At 35.0% G+C, this 22,260-nt stretch overlaps 1 protein-coding gene across 2 annotated transcripts; it reads right to left on the bottom strand.

Moving 5' to 3' along the window:
* Positions 1-133: 133 nt before the first annotated feature.
* lrrc24 (leucine rich repeat containing 24) lies at positions 134-21,118 on the bottom strand. 2 transcript variants are annotated; one of them, XM_058754537.1, is made up of 5 exons: positions 20,313-21,118; positions 10,315-10,532; positions 6,646-6,924; positions 4,500-4,668; positions 134-3,734 (listed from the first exon to the last, which is right to left on the bottom strand). In XM_058754537.1, exons 2-5 carry the CDS (start codon positions 10,474-10,476, stop codon positions 2,569-2,571), a joined length of 1,776 nt encoding a protein of 591 aa, XP_058610520.1. In that variant the 5' UTR covers positions 10,477-10,532; positions 20,313-21,118; the 3' UTR covers positions 134-2,568. The 2 variants fall into 2 exon arrangements, with proteins under 2 accessions (XP_058610520.1, XP_058610529.1); XM_058754546.1 differs by having other exon boundaries at positions 10,315-10,487.
* Positions 21,119-22,260: the final 1,142 nt, after the last annotated feature.

The raw sequence follows: 22,260 nt of genomic DNA, 5'->3' as shown, positions 1-22,260 counted from the left end.
CTACTAATAACCCTGTTTGTAGTTAATCTAATGCAGCTTTGTTTTGTCTTTTACATTTGAGTACTAGTGACTGTCACACTTTCACTCTTTTCCTTTGACACACATGCAGCAAATCTCAAATAAAGGCATAATTTATTCGGATAAAATAGGTTGATATTTGATAGACATTTGACAGAAATACACAAACTATTGTATCGTTGAGCAGAAGCTTAACACCTTGAGAAGTTCCCACAAGCTGAAATGAATGCTTTTATACAGTTTACCCTGATGTGTTCACTACTCAATAGTCCGTGTAATGCTGGGGAGGAAAAAATACTCACTCTCAAAAACAATCCTGTTATGTGAAAGGAACTGGCATATCTAATAACTTACAAAAGCTAGCTGTGAATGTAGAGTCCTGTTTGTTTATTCACAGTGTTATTCCAGCAGAGGTCAAGAGGAGAGCAAACGAGCTTCAGACGGGAAATAGATGCGACTACTTCATTTGTATCAAGGCTGTAGTGACAAAACCTCCCACCCGCTTTTGGTTCTTGTTTACAGCAGGTTTCATTCTCTTCTGCTGCCTGCCGTTCACACATAAACACACAGGAATGCATCGGAAAAGAAAGGATAGTTGAAATATGTAGACAGCATTTGCAAGAAGAAAGACGTTAAGCTATTCACACTGCCTGACACATAACGCTGGACACAGGGATGTCCTTTGCTGTTGTCCTCAGTCCCTGTCCAAGAGTCAAACCCTCAGCCTGGATCAGTTCATTTCACAGTAACGAGACAAAAAATATCAGTTTTTGGTAGTTTCATGTAACCTCTTCTTTCAAAGGTAGGTAACAGCTCTCATTCCATAAGAATTTGCTTTCAGCAAAAACCTGCATTATTAATGAAGGAATAGTTCATGCAAAAATGAAAATTCAGTCATTTATTGTTCCAAACAGAGGCTGCAATATAAATGATCATAATGGTCATAGTGAATGATGAATACTGGGTTGTTGAAACATTTTTAGCCCTCACAACTACACTGTTTTAAAATTTTTGGTTGTTTTTTTAAAGAAAGTCTCATAGGGCTCACCATGGCTGTATTTATTTAATATATTTAAAGAAATATATATTTAAATAATATATTTATTTAATATAATTGTATTTATAAACAATACAGTAAAGACATAATATTGTGAGTTATTATTATCATTTAAAATAACTGTGCGCTATTTGAATATATTTTAAAATGTAATTTATTCCTGTGATGCAAAGCTGAATTTTCAGCATCATTACTTCAGTCTTCAGTATTATTAAAGAAATTATAAATGTTGAAAACAGCTGTGAAGCTTCATATTTTTGTGAAATCCGTGATACTTTTTTTTTCAGGATTATTTGAAGTATAGAAAATTTAAAAGAACAGCATTTATTTGAAATGGAAATCTATTATAATATTATAAATGTCTTCACTGACCTCAATATTTTCAATGCTAGCCTACATCCAATGAATTATTTCACTGGACTACTCTTGGAAACACTTTTTTCGTTCTCTGTATCCTCACTTGCATTTTCTTCCTGATCTATTTTTGCGGTCATGCTTTACAGCTATCTTTTCTCTCTTTTCCCGAGCACCCCTATCGCTGTAGAAAAATTCAATATTTTTTCTGTCAAAAGCATTTTGACATGTTTTTCAAATTATTCCAATTACAAACTAGTTAAATATGCAGAATGGAAAAGGGAATATGTTTTTTAAAATAACCTTAAAATGTATCCTAGTGCTTTCAAAAAAATCTCAATTTGTGATTCTACAGAACAAAACAATCATGCAAACAATGCAAATGGTAACAATTTTTGGATGAACTATTCCATAAAAGCTGCTGTGTGCAATCCCAGAGATGATTATAACTAGCCATTTGTAGGTTGATTTCCCCAAAGAGAGTAAACACCAATGTTTGTAACATTTCTCTGCTTGTTTGAGCCGCACAATATACACGCTTAAAAAATAAAGGTTCCCAAAGGTGTTTTGTTTTTTTAGCAATGCAACTGAAGAACCAGTTTTGGGTTCCCAGAATCAACCTTTCAGTGATTAGTTCTTAAAAGAACAATTTTCTCTTTATGTGAAGAACATTCAAATACTCTAAAGAACCTTTTTCGCTACAAATAACATTTTGTGGAATGAAAATGTTCCTTGATTGTTAAAGGTTCTTAATGGAACCATAGATGCCAGTAAAGAATCTTTAAACTTTCCATTGCACAAAAGGTTCTTTAGGTTATTAAAATGTCCTTCACACCAAGGAAACATTTTATTTTATAAAACTGTTCATTGACAGGTTCTTTTGGGCAACCAAAAATGGTTCTTCTTTGGTATCACTTTTATTTTTAAGAGCGTAGCAGCACTGACTCAACCACATCCTTGACTTTCAGACAACATTTTTGCAAATCCGGTGGCACTGAAACTACACACCGCAGCTTTAAAATCTGTTATTCCTTCAATGCTTTTCACCAAAAAAATGCATTTGTGCTCTCAGAACGAAAGGAAATTCAGCAGGATAACATCCGATGGCAAGAACCTTGAAGTCTATCCAGGGATCCAGTTCAGCAGTGGATCTCATAAGCAATCTGCGTGTCAAATAGCAAACTCTGGTTCATGAACAACCCTTCAGGATCAAGCGGAGGTCCTTCTCCTCCTTCTGCAGGAGCCCTGCGGGGTCCGATCCCCACGGCCCGGCCCGGGGTCAGCATGCACTCACCGGCCTTTAGTGTCGAAACCTGTTGGTTGCAGGACGGCGGGGGAGGCAGCACCGGTTTGGCACGGTTTAACACATACATCTCGTGGCCGCGTTCGTCCCGATACTCTTCAAGTTGAGCGAACGTGGTGGGACCGTCGGAGTAGTCGTTGACGTAGAGGATGCTTTCCTCTTTGCTGGTGCCGTATCCACCTTCCTCTTTCTGCCGTTGGCGGTGGCGACTGTAAATCATGCAGAGAAGCAACAACGCCGTCAATGCCAAAAGAGAGATTCCCACCGCGATGGCTGTCTGGGTCGCAGTTCCCAGTGCGTTGAAGTCCATGCTTTCAAGCTCATAAATCGGCTCCTGACTCACGTCCACCGAAGAAGGATGATAGTAAGACGAGGAATGCAGTCGAGGCCAGATTTCCGAACGGGACAAAGACGAAGACATGTTCACCGACAGGTGAAAAGTCACCCGAGCCACTCCGCCGGGATTCCAGGCCTCGCATTCGTAGCGTCCGGCATGCGCCACCGTGACGTTGCTGAGAAACAGCATCCCGCTTCCCGTGTCGGGATCAAAGCTTTCCCGGTCGCCTCCGTCGTCTGTTCCTCCTCGGACCGGCCCGCGACTCGCCGGCCCTCCTTTTCCACCAGGCCTGGCCGTCACTAACCTCCCTCTGGTCTTGGTGTCTCCATCCATCCCGACCTCCTGCACCAGACCTCTGGGAGACAGTTGAGCTTTTCCATGGGAGGCTTTCCTCCAGGTGACTTGTGGCTGCGGGTATCCGGACGCCTGGCAGGACACGCGGAGACTTTCCCCCAAACGCACCGTCAGGTGGCTGGGCTCCAGCTGCACTATGGGCGGGATGCAAATGAGGCTGTTTGCGGGAACCTCGACCAGACTGAGATGGGAGAGGCGTGGAGGTTCAGCGCACAGCATCCGGCGCTCGGCTGAGCTTAATAGCCTCTGACCCTCTTCATTTATCCAGCCGCGCAGCCAGTGCAGAGCGCAGTCACAGCGCCACGGGTTATCTGTAAGAGCAAATGCAATATGAGCCTTTCAAAATACAGCATTATTAAATATTTATTCAAACAGAATTGTTGTGCAAAAATATTTTTAAAAAAGTAAAGCTGGTCTGACATCTAAATGCCATGTCACTGTGGTACATTTGCAGGCCGTGCAACTCATATAACACTGCACTGTTTTATAATGAAAGTTTGGATCATGAATATTAATTAGTTTACTTAACCTGGCAGAGCTACCAATGGAAACATTTCTTGATTAATATTTATATGACAATCTCAAATGTGCTTTTCTTAAGAGAAAAAAACTTAAAAATGAATTATTTGATCAAAAATACAGTAAAAACAGCAATATTGTGATATTATAACAATTTAAAATAGCTGAATACAGTTTCAAATGTAATTTATTCCTGTGATGCAAAGCTGAGCAGAATTACTCCGGTCTTCTTCAGTGTCACATGATCCTTCAGAAATCATTCTAATATGCTGCTTTGCTGCTCAAGAAACATGAAAACAGCTCATGAAAACAGTTGTGCTGCTCATTTCTCAATGAGTATAAAGTTCAAAAGAAAAGCATTTACAGTTATGTGAAAATGCTTTGTAACCTTGTTACAAAATTTGTAACATTTTGTAACGTGTTTACTGTCATTTTTGATCATTTGAATGCATCCATGCTGAACAAAAGTATTAATTTATTATTAAAAAGTGGAATGGTAGTGTAATTTTAGATTTTTTTAAATTATTTTGTGGCATTGACTAATGCAAACCTCTTACCTGTGACCCTCAGCACCTGCAGGCTGACGAGGGGTTTGAGTGAAGCGGGACTCAGGGTTCTCAGGTTGTTCCTGCTCAGGTCCAGAAGAGCCAGAGAGGACAGACCCACCAGAGCCTGATCTCCCAGCACCTCCACCGCATTCTCCTGCAGATGCAGCTCCTGCAACCGCTGCAATCAGCATTTCATCACGATTATTACTACAAGCATGATCATAGCTATCATAAAACACACTTTGTAAAGCAATCTAGCATTATGCAGAGTCATCTATTTTCACTTCAGTGTCTCTATTGAATTAGCATATTGCTGAAAAAGCCAAGTAGGGCTCGCTGCCCAACACAAGATCCAGGGGGCGTGGATGGATCCACATCTAGGGGGTGGAGATTGGTAGGTTTAGGGGTGGAGATGGGTGGGTTTAGGGATCAGGGGGTGGAGACGGGTGGGTTTAAGTATATGTAAGGTGGGAGGAGTTGGATCTGGATCCAACCACACCCCCTAGATCTTGTGTTCTGCAACGAGACGCTCCTCGAAAAAGCCCCTATTAATTTAGCACTTTTGTGAGTTTTTCTACTGCTTTTCTGTGGCTTCTGCTTCACTTCTACTCTCATGAAACGTGCACACTTTGGCGTAATATTATGTAAAGACTGTGCAAATATTCAGAACATTCTAAAAATAATTTTAGTGAGGCAGCATTATTATGGTTTTAGTATTTCAAAAATTCCCACAATGTTAGGAAGAAACATTCTAATTTATTTTGAACTCAACGGACCTTCTATAGTGGTAATTGGAAACGGCAACAAATATTAGGCCTATTTCTGTGTTAACATTTACCCCAAAAGCAAAATAAAAATCCATGACAGTGTTATGACTTTTTTTTTGTTTTTGTTTTTTTTTTGACAAATTTTTTCGAAAAAAATTAACCATGGTTTTATTGTAGTAAAAGGGGGCTATTGATTACCATTTGTATAACCACAGTTTTACTACAAATACTATGGTTAAACTATGATTGGTGTATCAAAACCATGGTTCATTTGTGGTTACCATGGTTTTTTTGGTTTTATTTGTGCTAAAGTCATGGTTAATGTTCAAAAGGGTAGCCTAGAGATTGATTATGTTGGTCAGAAGAGAAAAAGACGTCAGATTTGCTGTTCCCCCTCAGCCACCGTGTACACTCAAGCAGTGTAATGTAGCCTAAATGAACATTAATTAAAAATAATAATAATAATAAAATCGAATAAAATGATTCCTAACTGCCTGTCAACCTGTGTGTTTGCATACTAGCCAATAGCGAGAGATTGGGGCGGGGCTACTGTAGCAGACTGAGCCAGAGGGTGTTTAAGATTGCCTTACAGAAGCGCAAGAAGCTTCTCGACAGGTAAGCTAAGTAGGCTATTCCTAATATATTGGACCATTTATTGAAAAGCAGCCTGCTTTTTACTTTGAGATATGCTTTCATTTTTATAGACCCGTAAGTGCTGTGTTTGTGATGTTTGACTCGCGAAATGGGCTTTTGAAAATAGGCTGCTTTATACTTGTATTTCCGCTAGATGGCACTAGCAGCACAGAAACTGCCTAGCCTACCTTTAAAATAGTATTAATACTAGGCTTAAACCTAGTCCTAGACTAAAATGTAAGTCTGAGCTGTTTTAACTGAAATAAACTTGCACTGACTGATCTTAAAATATATCAGTGCCTTTCAAGATGCACACCAGTAATGTTTTTTTTTTTTTCTAAGCACGTTTATAAAAATCACTTAAATGTCCTAATTGAACTATGGCCTAATCCTGGTTTAGTCTAAACACTGTCTGTGAAACCGTGGCGCAGTCAATTACGTTTCCAATGTAAAAATCACTTATTTCTCTTTACAGTTTCATTTTGGAAGTAACCTTTTTTATGTAATTATGATCTCTTGAATCCCCTTTTTTGTCCATTATATGGAGTTTACAAGCCAATAAATATACAGTCCGACTCCCAGTTGAACCTTTATTACCAATCTTTAAATTAATATTTTAGTAGCATTAATGCTGCACATTAATGCTCCTATAACATATGTTAATTGTAAAAAAAAAAAAGTTCAATCATTTGTAATGTTAAAACATTTGAAAATGTGTGTTTTGATAGGCAGAATGGCGCAGAGAGTCGTTCCACCTGTAGTCCGCGGAAGGTGTAGTCCTCGAGTCTGGTGATCTGGTTTCCTGCGAGGTAGAGGATGCGCAGGTGGTCCAGGCCGCGGAACACGTCAGCTGTGATCAGGTGGATGCGGTTTCCGTTGAGCGCCAGCTCCAGAAGCAGGCCCAGGTTTCTGAAGGCCCCGGCCTCCAGCGTGGAGATGCTGTTGTTCTGCAGGTAGAGGTAGTGCAGCTGGCCGAGGTCAGATAGATCCCGCTGACGGATCTGTCCGATGGCATTGTCCTGCAGAAAGATGGTCTGGACAGGACACAGATTCCGTGGCAAAACATAAGTACCTTAACACAGGTTTGTGACATGGTTAATTTTATAAACTAACATTAAAGAATTTTAAGCAGAAAGAACTAGAGATAATCAGTTTAACCAGTATTTCTTACCAATATTCACACTTTCCAGCTTTAAAATAGCTACTCTGTGGATAAATAACACAATTCATTTCTCTGAGAAAAAAATTATAATAATAACAATTGTAATTTATTATTATTATTAAATTGATATTTATGTTTATACGATATATAAATATATAATATATATAATATGTAAATATTTTAATATTTATATTTATTAAATATATTGATATTTATAGTTGTGGTCTAATGATAATTTAAATTACATTAATTATGGAATTAGTGTTATTGTTGTTTAATTTTTATTAATAGTTCAAGTATTATTGTATGTAGTATTATTATTGTTAAAGGTGTTGTCATTAATAACATTAATAATAATATGAATTATAAAGTACATACATAATACATGACACATAATGCACTAACAATTGAATTAATAATTATAGTAAAACAACCACAACAAAAATAATAATTAAATTATTATATTACTAATATAATTATCATTATTCTACATATTATTAGTATTAGTATTATTAATGTTGTTGTCATTAATAATTAAATTAATAATAAATTATATTAATAGTGGAATTATAATTATTTAGATTTTTATTATTATTGTTGTAGTCTAATGATCATTTAAATGATAAATTATCATTATTGTACTATTATTATTAATATTATTATTATTAATGCTGTTGTCATTAATAATCAAATTAATAATAAATTATATTAATAGTGGAATTATAATTATCATGATTTTTATTATTGTTGTAGTCTAATGATCATTTAAATTATATTAACAATGGAATTATTATTAGTAGTAGTAGTAGGAGGAAAACAAAAAAGCTTCATTGATTATAATGGCATTCTGGTTTTGACGTGCCAAGTAATAAAAGCAGCATCCGTCTCATTCATGTCGACTTGTTTTTCTGTCCTAATCAGTGACAGCAGCGAGATAATGCAGACAAAAAACAAACAAACAAAAAACGCTTTTAAGCTGAAACACAAAAGAAAATGTTTATATCCTGGAATATGCGTTCCAGGTGAATGCAGAGTGAAAGAAGGTTTTCTTTAACATAAAATGGATCAATTCAAAGCTTTGGAAGTGTTGCACAATTCTGGATTGACTATCCTTGAGCCTTAAACATGCAAACAAATCAATTAGCAGCATCAGAAGGGCATTAATAGGCTTTCACAAGAGCAGAACAACTGAGTGGCCTGTCTCCACTCATTTAACTGTATTAATGATGCAACATATTACACTGATTAATTTTCTAATTGATTTCTATCAAGCTATTGTCTGTGATCAAACACGGGCCGAGCCGAAGCAAATTTCTTGTGAAGCATAGGTTACACGGGTCAATTGAGCAATTTATGCGAGTCGGCTCATGAATATTCATGAGCTGCAGTAATGTTAGTGGTGTGACTGGAGCAGATACAGAAACATGCAAATAGGGTCCACAGGGTGACGCTGGCCATGATTTACTGAACGATTCCCAGCATTCCCAGAGTTATGATCTATGGTTTTAATGTTGGGTTTGCTGTATTGTGGGTCAAGGTGTAGATACAAACAAAAGAAGATAGTATTTTATTATTTAGGGTGACCAGAATAATAATAATAAAAAGTTCAGGTGTGAGCTAGTTTGTTTAATGTAATACTTTTGTTTTCATTTACTAAAGTCTGTAAAGAAAAAAAAAGAAAATTGTTTATTCATTCACAGTAAGACCAAAAACCTTTACTACAGTGAACAGGGTCAACTTGACTTTATGACTACTGATCAATCATTCTCAAAATTGCTGAAAATTATATTCAATAAACAAACTATAGTTTTGAATTCAGCCCAGTTTTCTCCCATAAAAGCTAATGTAAAGTATTTATAAACTTTTCAAAAGTATTTAGAAAAATTTTATAATCTTGATTATTCTGATCATTTTGATTATTTCTGATCGTTTCTCAATAAAAAAAAAAAAAATTGTATAGAAACAACATGACACCAGTGACCCATTTAAAAATATATATTTGTATTAATTTACATGATGTTTCATTTGACAAAATGTTTAATTTGAATGACAAAAATCTATTTAATTTAAATGACAAAAAAGTATATTATAACATCATTAAGCATAAAAAACATTTCTTATGATTAAGTTCTTATGATTTTAATTTGTTGTTATTAATTAGCCTACTTATTTTGCTTGAAATGACATTCTATTTTTGACATTCTATAAAGTTCTATTCTATAATTATTTTCCCATATTGTTTTTAACATTTATAATAACTGTTATAACACCAAAAACACACAGAATCATTCATGTGATTCAACAATTTTTTTTAATGTTGTTATTTATATATTTAATTAATTATTTTGATTAAAATAATTCAAATTTAGATCATTAGAAAATGTATAAATCATTTTAAATGATATAGAAACATTGACACTGGCAGTATTTTTGACGTTTTATGACGTTAGTGTGTTTTTCCATATTGTTTTTAACATTTATAATAACAATAAACACCAAGAACACATGAAAATCATTCGTATGATCTGAATTTTTATTAAAAATGGTATTGTTTATATTAAATTACCTCTCTTAATTAAAATAATTTGTATAAAAATGTATAAATCACTGTAGGAACTAGTTTTGATGTTTTGATGAAATATTTTAATAACTGATTTTTTTTTTGTGAGCAGCTAAGATTAAACTTTGGGAGCTGATTTCACACGAGGTCAAAAATGAAAATGTAGAATTCAAAAATCTAATTTAAATGTTAAATTTCATTTAGATAAAACAAAGACACATTATCAAGTAAAATTTTAAATAAATTAAAAAAAAATATATATATATATATAATTACAGTTAAACAAATATTTAAAGCATTTTCATTAGTTAAGAAGTGTATAATTTCTAATAAGTTTTTTTTAAATCAGATAACTTTTTTTTTATAAATGTGAATTGCAAAATGTATTTAATAAATGGTTACGTTACAAAGTGATGTCCTTCACTCTTAAAAATAAAATTTTCAAAGGGGGGTTTGATGCCATTTTTGCTTCCCCTAAGAAAAGTTTCAGAGAAAGTTTACATTTCAGTTTCTTTTTTTTCTTAGTGTGACAAACATTTTAAGAATGTTTTTCCACAATAAAGAATCTTTTGTGGGATGAAGAGATTCCATGAATGTAATGTAGAACCTTTTTGGTGACCTGTCAAGGGACATGTTAGTCCCCAATACAGTATTTTGAGAACGACCCACCTATGAACATCCACATGTGTTTGCGCAACTGACCTGTGTCCCGTGTGTGATGCCTTGCGGGATCTCTTTGAGCCCAATGGATCCACATTCGACGGTCAAGCTATAGCAGCGGCACCCAGAAGGACAACCGATAGAAGTCGCACACAGCTGGGCCAACATGAGCACCAACACCGCAGAGAGCTGAGGAGGATTCATCTCAGAAAGAACTGTGAAAACAGGAAAGAGGGAATGATAGAAAAGAGGTGGCAGAACTAGGGCAAAAGAGAGGAAAGAGAAAAGAAGAAAGAGAGAGACGGGTTGCAGTTAAACCAGCGGAATAATTGTCCAAAAGAGAAAGAGAGTGAGCCAAAAAGACAGGGCTTGTTGTTAAAGAGCGCATGCACGTGTGAGCTAATCGGATCCGTAACGCATGAGAATCCCGCTTAAGTGGATCGGAAAATTGAATCCTGCCGAGCAGAAAGGGAAGTAAGCGTAGAGTCAACATAAGGAGGGGGAAAAAACGTCTGAAAGACAGATAGCGCTCGCTCCTGCCTGCCGGTCCCTACAGAACAGTCTCTTAGGAAGAATCTGTGGTGGGCTTTGGTTAATTAAACATGAGGCTTGAGGTGCACATGCTCGCTGCCTCCAGGATCTCTTTTCTGTTTTGAGAGAATATGAAATACAACACCAAACACTGGCCGGCGCGCACTGCACGCTTCTCCCGGGAGAGCAGATCAAACCCTCAGCCTGTTCCACTCGCCTCATCCATCTCAAATCCCCAGCTTTTCATTAAGACATGGATTATAAGAGTTATGAACAAAGACATGTGCATTTTGGCCCCCTGGTCCCAGATTTACAGCATACTGGACTGGATGTGCTTCAGGGCAGGACCGTATGATTGTATGAACTGCTGGAAATGCGTTAGAAAGTCTACCTTCTGTCATATTCTGTACATAACACCTAAGATTCATTCAAAAATAAACTTATCTATTAGTTGGTGTTTATAAAATTGCATTACATATTAATGCCAGGTTAATTAATAGTCTGTACACATATGGTTTTTCACTTTCGCTTAAGTGAAATATTATTTCCATTTAAAATAGCTATTTTTCACATGATGTATTATTAATACGCTGATTTGCTGCTCAAGAAACATTTCTTATTATTGTCAATTTTGAAAATAATTGTGCTGATTATTATAGGTTAATAAATCAAGTATTTATTTGAAATAGGAATTTTATAACAATTTTAAATATATTCTACGTTTTAAATATATACAGGTATATGAACAGAAGTATTAATTTGATTTTTTAAATATATAAAACATATTTTAAATAATATAGTTATATAAAGCAATAATGAACCATTAAATAAATGAATAAAAAAATAAAATAAATAAATCAAATACATAATAATAAACTGCTTAGAATGACATCTGAACATCAAATAAGCTGTGATTGACAGTGATTTTGCTGTTGTGTCACATTTTCAATGTGGACGGTTCAATTACTTGTTGCGTGCCTGCTTAGGACTCAGTGAAATGCGTTTCAAACCTGATTTGTGTTTTATTAAACAGAACAACAAGGATAAACAAGACACAAAAATACTAAACCTCTCTGTACCTGCCAACAATAGCATCCTTTGTGCTTTTTTTCTGAAACTACAACTCTTTCTTTCTTTGGCTGCTCTGTTCTAGATAAATTCAGAATGAAAGAGAGATGCTGCTTCATCCACACCTCGAGAAGTCTCACAAAATGGATCAATACAGAGTTCTGTGTGCATTTAGCAGTTCTAGGTCGTCTGTCGTCTGTGAGCATAGAGCCTCTGAAACATGGTAGTGACTGAAAAAGATCAGATTTAGAGGTCCAAAGGACGGGGATCAAAAGCGACACAAGGCGATTTGGAAAGGCGGATTTGAGATACGAGTGCATCTAGAGCTCCTAAATAATGTTCACAACTTTAAATATGAAACGACGTCTCATTTTTCAAAAAAAGACATAATAATGCACAAAGAAAGAAAGATTGTGTCTGCGTGGACAGATAACAATGAATTGTTTCATTTGGCTTCGATGTTGATGTGATACATTTGGGCTGTTCTTCGCTTAAATGTGTCATTGAGTGATGAACCATGAGCAAATGTGAATATTTTATGCCTGTTGCTTAATTTAGAGAGTATTTGAGAGGACAGCGAACTCGATTAATGCAACATGACCCACATAAGCCTTTTTATCTGCTCAAAGCATGAAGGAGAAAGACACGATAAACATCAGAGGAGAAATGGCAGTCTATTCAAGTCCAGTGTCCTGCACTCAAATGCTATTCTCCTGATGCTGGAGAAAAGAGAATGGAAATCACAATGGACAGAATAAAGGGGGGAAATGGGAAATTCTGAATGAGTTTTGCTTTCAGCGCCTTTCTTTTGCTACGTGTGTCGCTTCACAAACATCTGCAAGCCAAAGGAAGCAGCCGTGAAGTGTTGAAAAGGCGATGTTCTGTGAGATACGGTGCTCTCTTACACGTGCGTCTGGGTTCTGAAGTGATTCTGTCAGATGAGATCCTTTAAAAGCACTGGGAACATCTACAGAATTTAATATTTAGAGGCTCCATGCCGCTTTATCATGAGACCGCGTGTTTGGAATTCACTGCATTTCTCTCCAACAACAGCAGAGTGTGTTGAGAACGGAAAACAGAGGGATGATGGATGTATTTTGAAGTTTCAACAGATGTCATATCTCAGACGGATGGATAAATAGACTGACATAGTGAAATAGGAAATTCAATGACAATAAAGCCAGAGACTCTTTAGTCCATCTGAAATTGATTGAATCATTAAAAGTGGGAACTGTATACCATAGGTGGTTAGAGTATGGAAAAATGACAAATTTCTGACATTGAAGAGGTCAAGGTTGAGCCGTTAGGCTACACCATGTGGGAAAAAGTGACTTTTCTCCATTATGGACAGTTAATTTGGCTGTTATTTATTTATTTACTTGCTTACTTTTTGGAATGCAGCATAAATCTTACTTTTAGTATAGGATAAAAAATTATAATAAATTAAGTAATATAATAGAAAATAATACGTATGGATGAATTAATTAATTAATTAATGGCCAAATAATTGTATTATTATTATTTTTTATTGGCAAGCAACATAAATATTGCCTTTAGTAGAGGATTTAAAAATAAAATGCAATAAAATAACTCAAATAAAATAAAATAATAAAATAAAACATATGAATGAATGAATGAATGAATGACTAAATAAATGGTTAAATAAATAAATAAATACATACATACATAAAATAACATTTTAATAAAATAAAAAAAATGTATGAATGAATTAGTTATTATTAGTAGTATTATTATTGTTGTTGTTATTGTTATTATTATTATAATTTTGCAAGCAACATCCAGCTTCTAGTAGAATATCCAAATTAAGAATTATTTGCATAATTGCTTAAAAAGAAATACATAACAATATAATAATTTAATAATAAATAAAATGAATGAATGAAAATAAAATAAAACAAGACTTCTGTCATTTCATTGGCAAACTTTATTTCTTCTGTAGAACCCAAATGGAGAAATGTTGTCTTTCAAGCATCATAAAAGACAAAAAGCACCACAAAAGTATCATAAATGTGGTCCAAACGACTTGTAATATTTCAAATCTTCCAAAGCCACTTGATTCATGATGCTCTGACAAACAGACTAGAACTTATATCATTATTCATTGATAATCCTTCCCTCCAGTGAACTGTTAAACACAGCGAGCGGACCGTTGAGAACCCTGTCAGTCAGGCTGATGAGAAGACCAACAGACAAAGAAATAGAGACGAAACAGATGGTGCATTCACACATTCCCTTAAAAAAAAAAAAAAAAACAATTCTACAATCCATACTGTTTTGCAGCAAATTCAGTCCATCGGTTTCTCAAACAGCTACAAAAAAGAAAACAAAGGAGCATCATTCTTCAGGGGACAGCTTGTGTCTAGGGGTTTTCTCGATGATATACAGTACAAATGCCAGTTTGCTTCAGAGATATTTCTACTGTCATGAGCCTGGTTATAATTCTGTTCGCTCTGGATGAGCTATAAGGCCTGTACAGATCTGACAAGCTAATACACTCTGGTTTATAGTTTGTAGTGATGCTGAATGCAGTAACGGCTGATTCTGTGAGCAGCCAGCGCTTTGTTTGCTCTTGTCTGAGAGCAGCTTGGAGGGTTTAATATCTACAGTGCTGTATGTAACCGGGTGATTCGTGAAATGGCACTTCATTCAGACAGACGACTGTCCTTGTGCTGGGAAAGCTGTACTTGAAATGTACTACAGTATGTGTTGCTCTGAATAGGAAAATGTGAGCTCGGTGAAGGACAATCGAATGTAAACGGTGGAGCTGTTATTTGTCTGTCCTACCTTTTCCTAGAAAATCTAAGAATTATTGATAAAACCAAGGTCAAATCATATTTTTGCCACAAAATCTAAAGGGAAAAAAAAGAGAAATAATGATTAAATAAAATAATTGCATTTTCACTTGATTACAGATTATAATTAATAATATTTAATCATTTATAATTTTCATTATTATTATTATATTTAAATAAGTATAATATTAAATATTCTCAATGTCAGTGACAAAAATAAATTATCATGGTGTATCAATACTATTTTATATATAGTATTGTTCATAATTTCTATTTCAAATAAATGCTTTTTATTCATCAAATAATCCCGAAAAAAAATTATCATGGTTTTCACAAAAACATGAAGCAGCACAACTGTTTTCAGCATTGACAGTAATATTTTAATATGTTTTTTGAGCAGCAAATCAGCATGTTAGAATGATTTCTGAAGGATTATGTGACACTGGAGACTGGAGTAATGATGCTGAAAATTCAGCTTTGCGTCACAGGGATAAATTACATTTGAACATAAATAATAAAAATAAAAAATAAATATATATATGTATATATGTGTATATATATATATATATATATATATATATATTTTTTTTTTATTGTAATAATATTTCACAATATTACTGTTCTTTTATTCTTACAAAACATAAAAATTATTATTATTTCACGGTGAAAAAATTGCAGGAGAAAATTCTTCAGAATGTTCTAAATGAAAAAATAATGCCATAATACAAACAATTCTAATGGTCCTAATGTACCCAGAATATATTACGACTTCAGAAAGACATTGGTTAAACACATATAAACTACATTTTATCCCCATGAACACACATCATGCTCTTGGGTTTTCTGTCACATTTACAGTCTTAATAATAAAATCTGAAGACACCTCTAGATCTGAATGTGTCATGATTACAAAGAAAGAACTCCATACGCTTGCACCTGTCAGCCTCATATAACATCATATTCAAACGTAATGTGCTCCCAGGAGTGCTTTCTTTAATGGGCCGAGCTAAAAGCTTGGAGTGTTACGACTGACCCATATCATCAGTACAAATCACAGCTATCGCGTCACCTGACGCGAGCATTCATCAGCTCTAATGTAAAGCAGAACTCAGAGTCTAAATGAGAAGAGCTGAAGTGATCAGATTCAACGTGTCAGGAAGAGATAAGAGAGAGAACGTGTGAGTGAGAGATAGCAAACACACAGCGATGCCCTCCGGCCATGCCTCCCATGTTGTCATGGAAACAATAGCACAGGGTTTGGATTCTGAAGGCAAGGCCTGCAGGCACTATTACGACCGAGAGCAGCGTTCGGCACTCAGGAACAAGACAGAGACAAAGAAACAAAGGACGAGCCAGATTAACAGAGGGGGAAAAGTGAACAGGGAGAAAGAAAGAAAGAAAGAAAGAAATACATTAATTCATTAAATGCTTGCAGTGGACAACCTTTCATCTGCCTCGAGTCAAATGTGCCATAAGCATTACTATTATTAGTGCTATGATGATGTACATGATGCGATGTACGATTGCGACAGAATATATTACTGGAGAAATAGAATGCTGAGAAGTAGAATGTACTTCTCAAAGTAATAATAATAATAATTTGTATTTTAATCAAAGTGACTTACAAAAGAGGAACAAAAGCAATTAAACAAAAAGCCAACAATATTCATAATCTACAATGGAATATTTATTAGACAATTAGAAAATAATAAAAATAAATAAATACTACAAATAAAAAAAAATGTGTATATATATATATATATATATATATATATATATACACATATTAGTGTTGTCAAACGATTAATCACGATTAATCGCATCAAAAATAATATATATATATATATATAAAAATATAAAAATAAAATAAAATAAAATGAAACATTTTCATTTGATTACTTTTAAAAAGATTCATACAATTGTTGGAATTTTATATATTCATTTGATTACCACCATTCTAATAAATTTGTTTTATCTCATAACTCCTGACAATTAAGTTTGAAATGTTAGTAATTCGTTTGAGCTGCAGATATGAATGATGCCGCAAATTATGCATCATGTTGATGCGAAGTGCACTGGTATCTTTCTAAAGCGATCAGACCTACAGTTTCAACAGAAGATAAAATGTCTGAAAAGTCTCAGAAGGATGGATGTTAGCCATATCTACAGACTAACATATGTATGACAAGAATCCTTTTAAGACTTTTCCCACACTTTTCATCTTCTGCAAGGCTAAAATTGTAAGTGAAGTGCAAGGGGAAAAAAACATGTTTTCTAAGAGAGAGAGTGTGTGTGTGTGTGTGTGTGTGTGTGTGTGTGTGTGTGTGTGTGCTGAACTGAAACACAAAAGCATGTAAATTGTTATGCTCTGCGATTTCACCTGAGTGTTGTTCCTCTGTGACTGTGTGTTTTGGCAATCACAGCACACGAGGGCAGTAATCAGAGACACAAACACACTTCCACCCTGTAGTCTTTTATCATTTCTCATCAGAAGTGAACTCACACAGTCGCAGCAAGCCTCCAAACCTACTGTCTCCAAATCAATTCCAGGCCTATGCATTTCTGGCGTATCACCAATTTAGCCAGAGACTCTGAATTTTGGATGGTCCAAATGGATAGACACATCTGCTTGTTATTTAATCGCAGTACCGTGTCCAGATGCGGTTTGCTCTGATCGATTTTTCTGGTCTCTAAGCACAGATCAATACGTGTGTGTGTGCGTGTTTGTCAGAGGAGCAACACTGTCCACTGATTTGAAAACTTTTTGAGATGCAAATCAATGTGGGAACCTGAGAACGAATCTCATGAAAACAGGTCCAGTTTGCATTTCACCCCAAAGTCATGAGAAATTATATTCTTGCTTATAGGATATAAAGCCTATTTGGCATTGTGGCATTATTTTCATGAATATTAAACTAAGCACATTTTCCCTGAAATTCTCATTACCGTTATGCATCCAGGCGTTGTGTAATTCCCATTAGTCTTTATAATGATTCTCATTAGATTCTCATAACAGTAATACTGTATTTTTGTGTCATACAAAACAAATTGCAGTAGATTTTATTTTAGAACAGCACTAAAAGCAGTGTAAAATTAATACCATAATGTACTAATATTATTATTATTTTGTCATTATATATTTTATTTTATTTCATTTATTTATTTATTTTTTTGCAACACAACTATGAAAATGCGACTTGTTTGCAGTACATTAACGAGAACTGGCAGAAATAATAAACAATTTTCAAGAAAATAATGCTGCAATGTTACTAAAATAAGCTTATTTATATTGTATATATAATAAGTATAATATATTGCATTTCACCCCAAAGTCATGAGAAATTATGTTTTACATAAGGGAAATAAAGCCTATTTATGGCATTGTGCCACTGTTTTTGTGAATATTAAATTATTATTAAATTAAGCACATTTCCCTTGAAATTCCCATTACCATAATGTACCCAGACATTACTTTTTTGTAATTCTTATTATTCTCTATAGTAATTCACATTACTGTAATACAAGATTTTTGCTGTTTTTTAAATAGCACTATAATAGAAAAAATATTAATATTATTATTTTACCCCTATATATTTTAATTATTTATTTGCATTACAATTATAAAAAATGAGACTCATTTGTATTATAGTAATGCCAACAGGGAGAAAGAATGACAGATTTAATAAATTCTCATTAGATTCTCATTACTGTAATAAAGTATTTTTGTGGGGTACAACACATATTGCAGTTACAGCTTTTTTTTTTAAATCAACACTAAATCAAAGACAGTGGAAAAATAATTGCATAAGGTATTAATATTATTATTATCTGATCACTTTTTGAACTGCAATTATTTACATTACAGTAACAAGAACTGGGAGAGAGAATGAACACCTTATTTAATTGCCAATAAAATAATGCAACAATCCTGTAATTGTCCTAAACTAGGCTTAATTTTATTGCTAAATATATCTAATATCTTTAAGCACAATATATTCAAATTAAATTCCCACACAAAGCTCATTGTTCTTTACACATGCTGGGTGTTGTAACATTACAGGATCCACATGTGTCCTGTGTCTCGCTGGCTGATTTTATCGATCGCTGCTCTGTTATTCACTGCACGCTCATGCGAGTGTGACACTGTGCTCTTGTGCTTCTACACTGGACTTTCAGCTTTCAGCCAGTACAGTCAGATAAGCCTGAAAGGAGCCCGGCGTCATCAGTGAATCACCTGTAGCTCAACTTCCAGCTCTGTGAGCTCAATGCCATTCACAGCTGTCTGAAGAATAGGGAGGAAACTGCATCTTAAATCCACATCCAATAGGTCTTTTAACCAACATCGCCTATATTCACAGCATCTTTTCAAAACACCTGCTCAAAATACGTTCGGTGTTAAACTGGGGTCAACAGAAAGAACAAAAACAAACAGAACTGATCTATATTCATGTAATAAATCATGAAAACATTATACATATATGTGTGTGTGTGTGTGTGTGTGTGTGTGTGTAGTAAATAAAACAAAAATTAAGAAAATACTACTTCAAGAATAATACTACTTTAGTTGTTACTTGCTGTTTAATTAAATTCTATATATTTATTATATACACACACACACATTGTATGTGTATATATCATACATACACTTAAAAGAAGTGTAAAAAGAGAAAAAAGAAAAATTTGAAAGTTGTAAATAAAACAAAGATTATTGAAATTTGTTTTACAAGAAAATTTCACATTCAATTCGGTGTGTTACTGTTACTTAATTGTCAAGTTTACAATATGTAAACACACAGTATATTTACAGTATACACACATACACACACACACAAATATATATATCTCTCTATCATCTCTCTCTCTATTTCTCTATACATACAGACAAAAATTCCTGGCCATGCAGTTAAATCAGTCTATCTCTAAATGACACAGTTTGTAATAATTTCATTTTTCCAGTTCCGTGCCAGATTTCTGCCACATGGATTTCCTGTATGCTTGCCATATTCAGAGTCTGACAGTCGCGTCTGTTGCAAAACAACAGACATATTGCATTGCATGCACTCAAACTGTTGTTTTCTCTATGCTAGTGAGTTTTAAGTTTGCATTCATTTGCACTAACTGTTATAAATCAACCAGCTTTCATCAGTGTCAGGCAGGAACATAAAATAATAGACTTTAATGCATAGTTTAAGGAATGTGTTCCTCTTTGCTTCCTTGTATCTTTGTGAAAATAGTACAAAATTATTCTTGCATTTGACATCAAATAAACAAAAGAGTTAGATTTTAAGAAATCAGATTAGATTTGCCTCAGTACCAGATTACATATCAAACAAATGCTCTCCTTGTCTCCTTCTCCATGTGGATGAATATACACTGCACTGAATGGCCTTAATGATGCTGATTTTACAGTATAACACAGCAGAGTACAATGCACAATATGAAAGACATATTAAAAGTGATGCATCAAAACAATAGGGCACAAACTCCTTCAATTTGTTGCAGGTACAAAGACACACTGTTGTGAAAGCATGAGGAGTGCACGTGTTGTGCATTCAATTAGACAAAGTGTTTAAAAGTCACAGGATGCATGAGTACCTATCGGAATATTATATATACAGAGGATCTTACCTCCAGACCGTGGACTCGGTGCGGTGCTGCGTGCGGTGCTGAAGAGCTGCGCTCTTGGTCTTTATACGGACTGAATTCAGATGCACATGAATGAAATATCAATCCACGTCTGGACGGCGAACAAAGCGGCATTTGAGCTGCGATCCGAAAGGCCACCGCTCCGTCCTGCCATCCTCACAGCAGCGATGCTGGAATATTCCTCTGTCACATCACATCCCGCACAAAAAAGCAAATCAATATCAGCCGAGCGCGAAGCTCTTACCGATATGAGTCTAACCAACCAAAACCACGTTTGCTATCCCTCTAAAATAGGTTAAGAAGCTTTCTCCAAATCTCTTCCTCCCTATGAGCTCAGCTGAGTCGACTCTCTCTCTCTCTCTCTCTCTCTCTCTCTCTCTCTCTATTGTTCACTCTGATTTGTAACGTAAGACTCGCATCATCCTTGAAGCGTTCATTCAGCGTGTTTCCTTTAAACTTAGATTAGTGGTTGTGTACGCCATAAACATGTAAATGTAATTTAAATATAAAAAAGAAAAAAAATACTGTTCTTGATTATGAATGCTGCCGATTATTTATATAACCTATAGGCCGATATATTTGTTAGTAGGCTAGTAGTAGTATTAGCTTCCGCTAAGAAAAACATTACAGAAAACGGTTGACCAACGTTAAACAATAGCTAACAACAACAACAACAACAATAATGTATTATTGTTATTAATCTACAGTTAGCTTCTTTTTAGGTTCTCTCTCAAAGTTCTTGAGAGAGTGTGTTTCTGCTGTCCTTCCGAGGTTTTTTATTCTTTTTCTGTAACACTTGAAGCGTATTTTGTTCACCGGTCGTTACTCACTGACACTTTTCCGGTCACATGATTTCAGCACCAAGGACAGCGACAAATGACCAAAATACACAGGCGTCTACACCAGAGGAAATCATAAAATGCACTATATTACACTGAATTTTTTTGCAGTTATCAAGAAAATATACATTATTATTAGCTGTGTTTTACTACTTCAAAATTTTACATCTAATTTGAGCGCTATTTGTGTGAAATTTACCAGCAACTGAATTGAAAATTGTTTCTACATTTTTTTTCAATGTAGTAGGCCTATATTTAAGCAATATGACAGAAGCAAGAGTACAGTTGTTGGGTATATATATACACTGTAAGTTAAGTTAGTGACGTATTGTCAAGTATGGTGACCCATACTCGAAATTAGTGCTCTGCATTTAACCCATCCAAGTGCACACACACAGCAGTGAGTAGTGGACAAATACACATACAGTGAACACACACCCGGAGCAGTGGGCAGCTATTGCTCCAGCGCCCGGGGAGCAATTAGGGGTTCAGTGTCAAGGGCACCTTAGTCATGGTCTCAAAGGTGGAGAGAGTGCTGTTCATTCACAATCCCCACCTTCAATTCCTGCCGGCGCGAGAATCAAACCGGCAACCTTCAGGTTACAAACCCGACTCCCTAACCATTAGGCCACGACTACAGTAAGAAACTGACTGTGAAATTCACAGTAATTAACTGGCAGCAAGTGACAAGTAACTTACTGTAGAAGAAATAACCATATTTTCGCTGTTTTCATTTACAGTAGCAACCATGTAAAAGTAAAACTCACTAATTTGCAAGTGCAATTTTATTTATTTTTTTGCCTTTTTGTGCTTATTACACAGGACAGTGTAGCGATTGGTGTGGGATGGAGAGAGGGGAATGTGATCGGCAAAAGACCTTAAGACAGGAATCGAACACGGGTCACCAGAGACACAGTTGCACTATATATCAGTGTGCTAAACACTAGACTATTGGTACAGACAGGTTCCATTGCTGTTTAGTTATATTGATTCAGCCCAAATAAATAATAATAAAAAAAATGAAATAAATAATGCATGTTGCATGATTTAAATATAAATATTCACAGTTAACTGCTCATTATTATAACAAG

This window comes from Onychostoma macrolepis, chromosome 02, assembly GCF_012432095.1.
Source record: "Onychostoma macrolepis isolate SWU-2019 chromosome 02, ASM1243209v1, whole genome shotgun sequence".
Lineage (NCBI taxonomy): Eukaryota > Metazoa > Chordata > Actinopteri > Cypriniformes > Cyprinidae > Onychostoma > Onychostoma macrolepis.
This window is presented reverse-complemented; position numbering and strand designations above follow the sequence as displayed.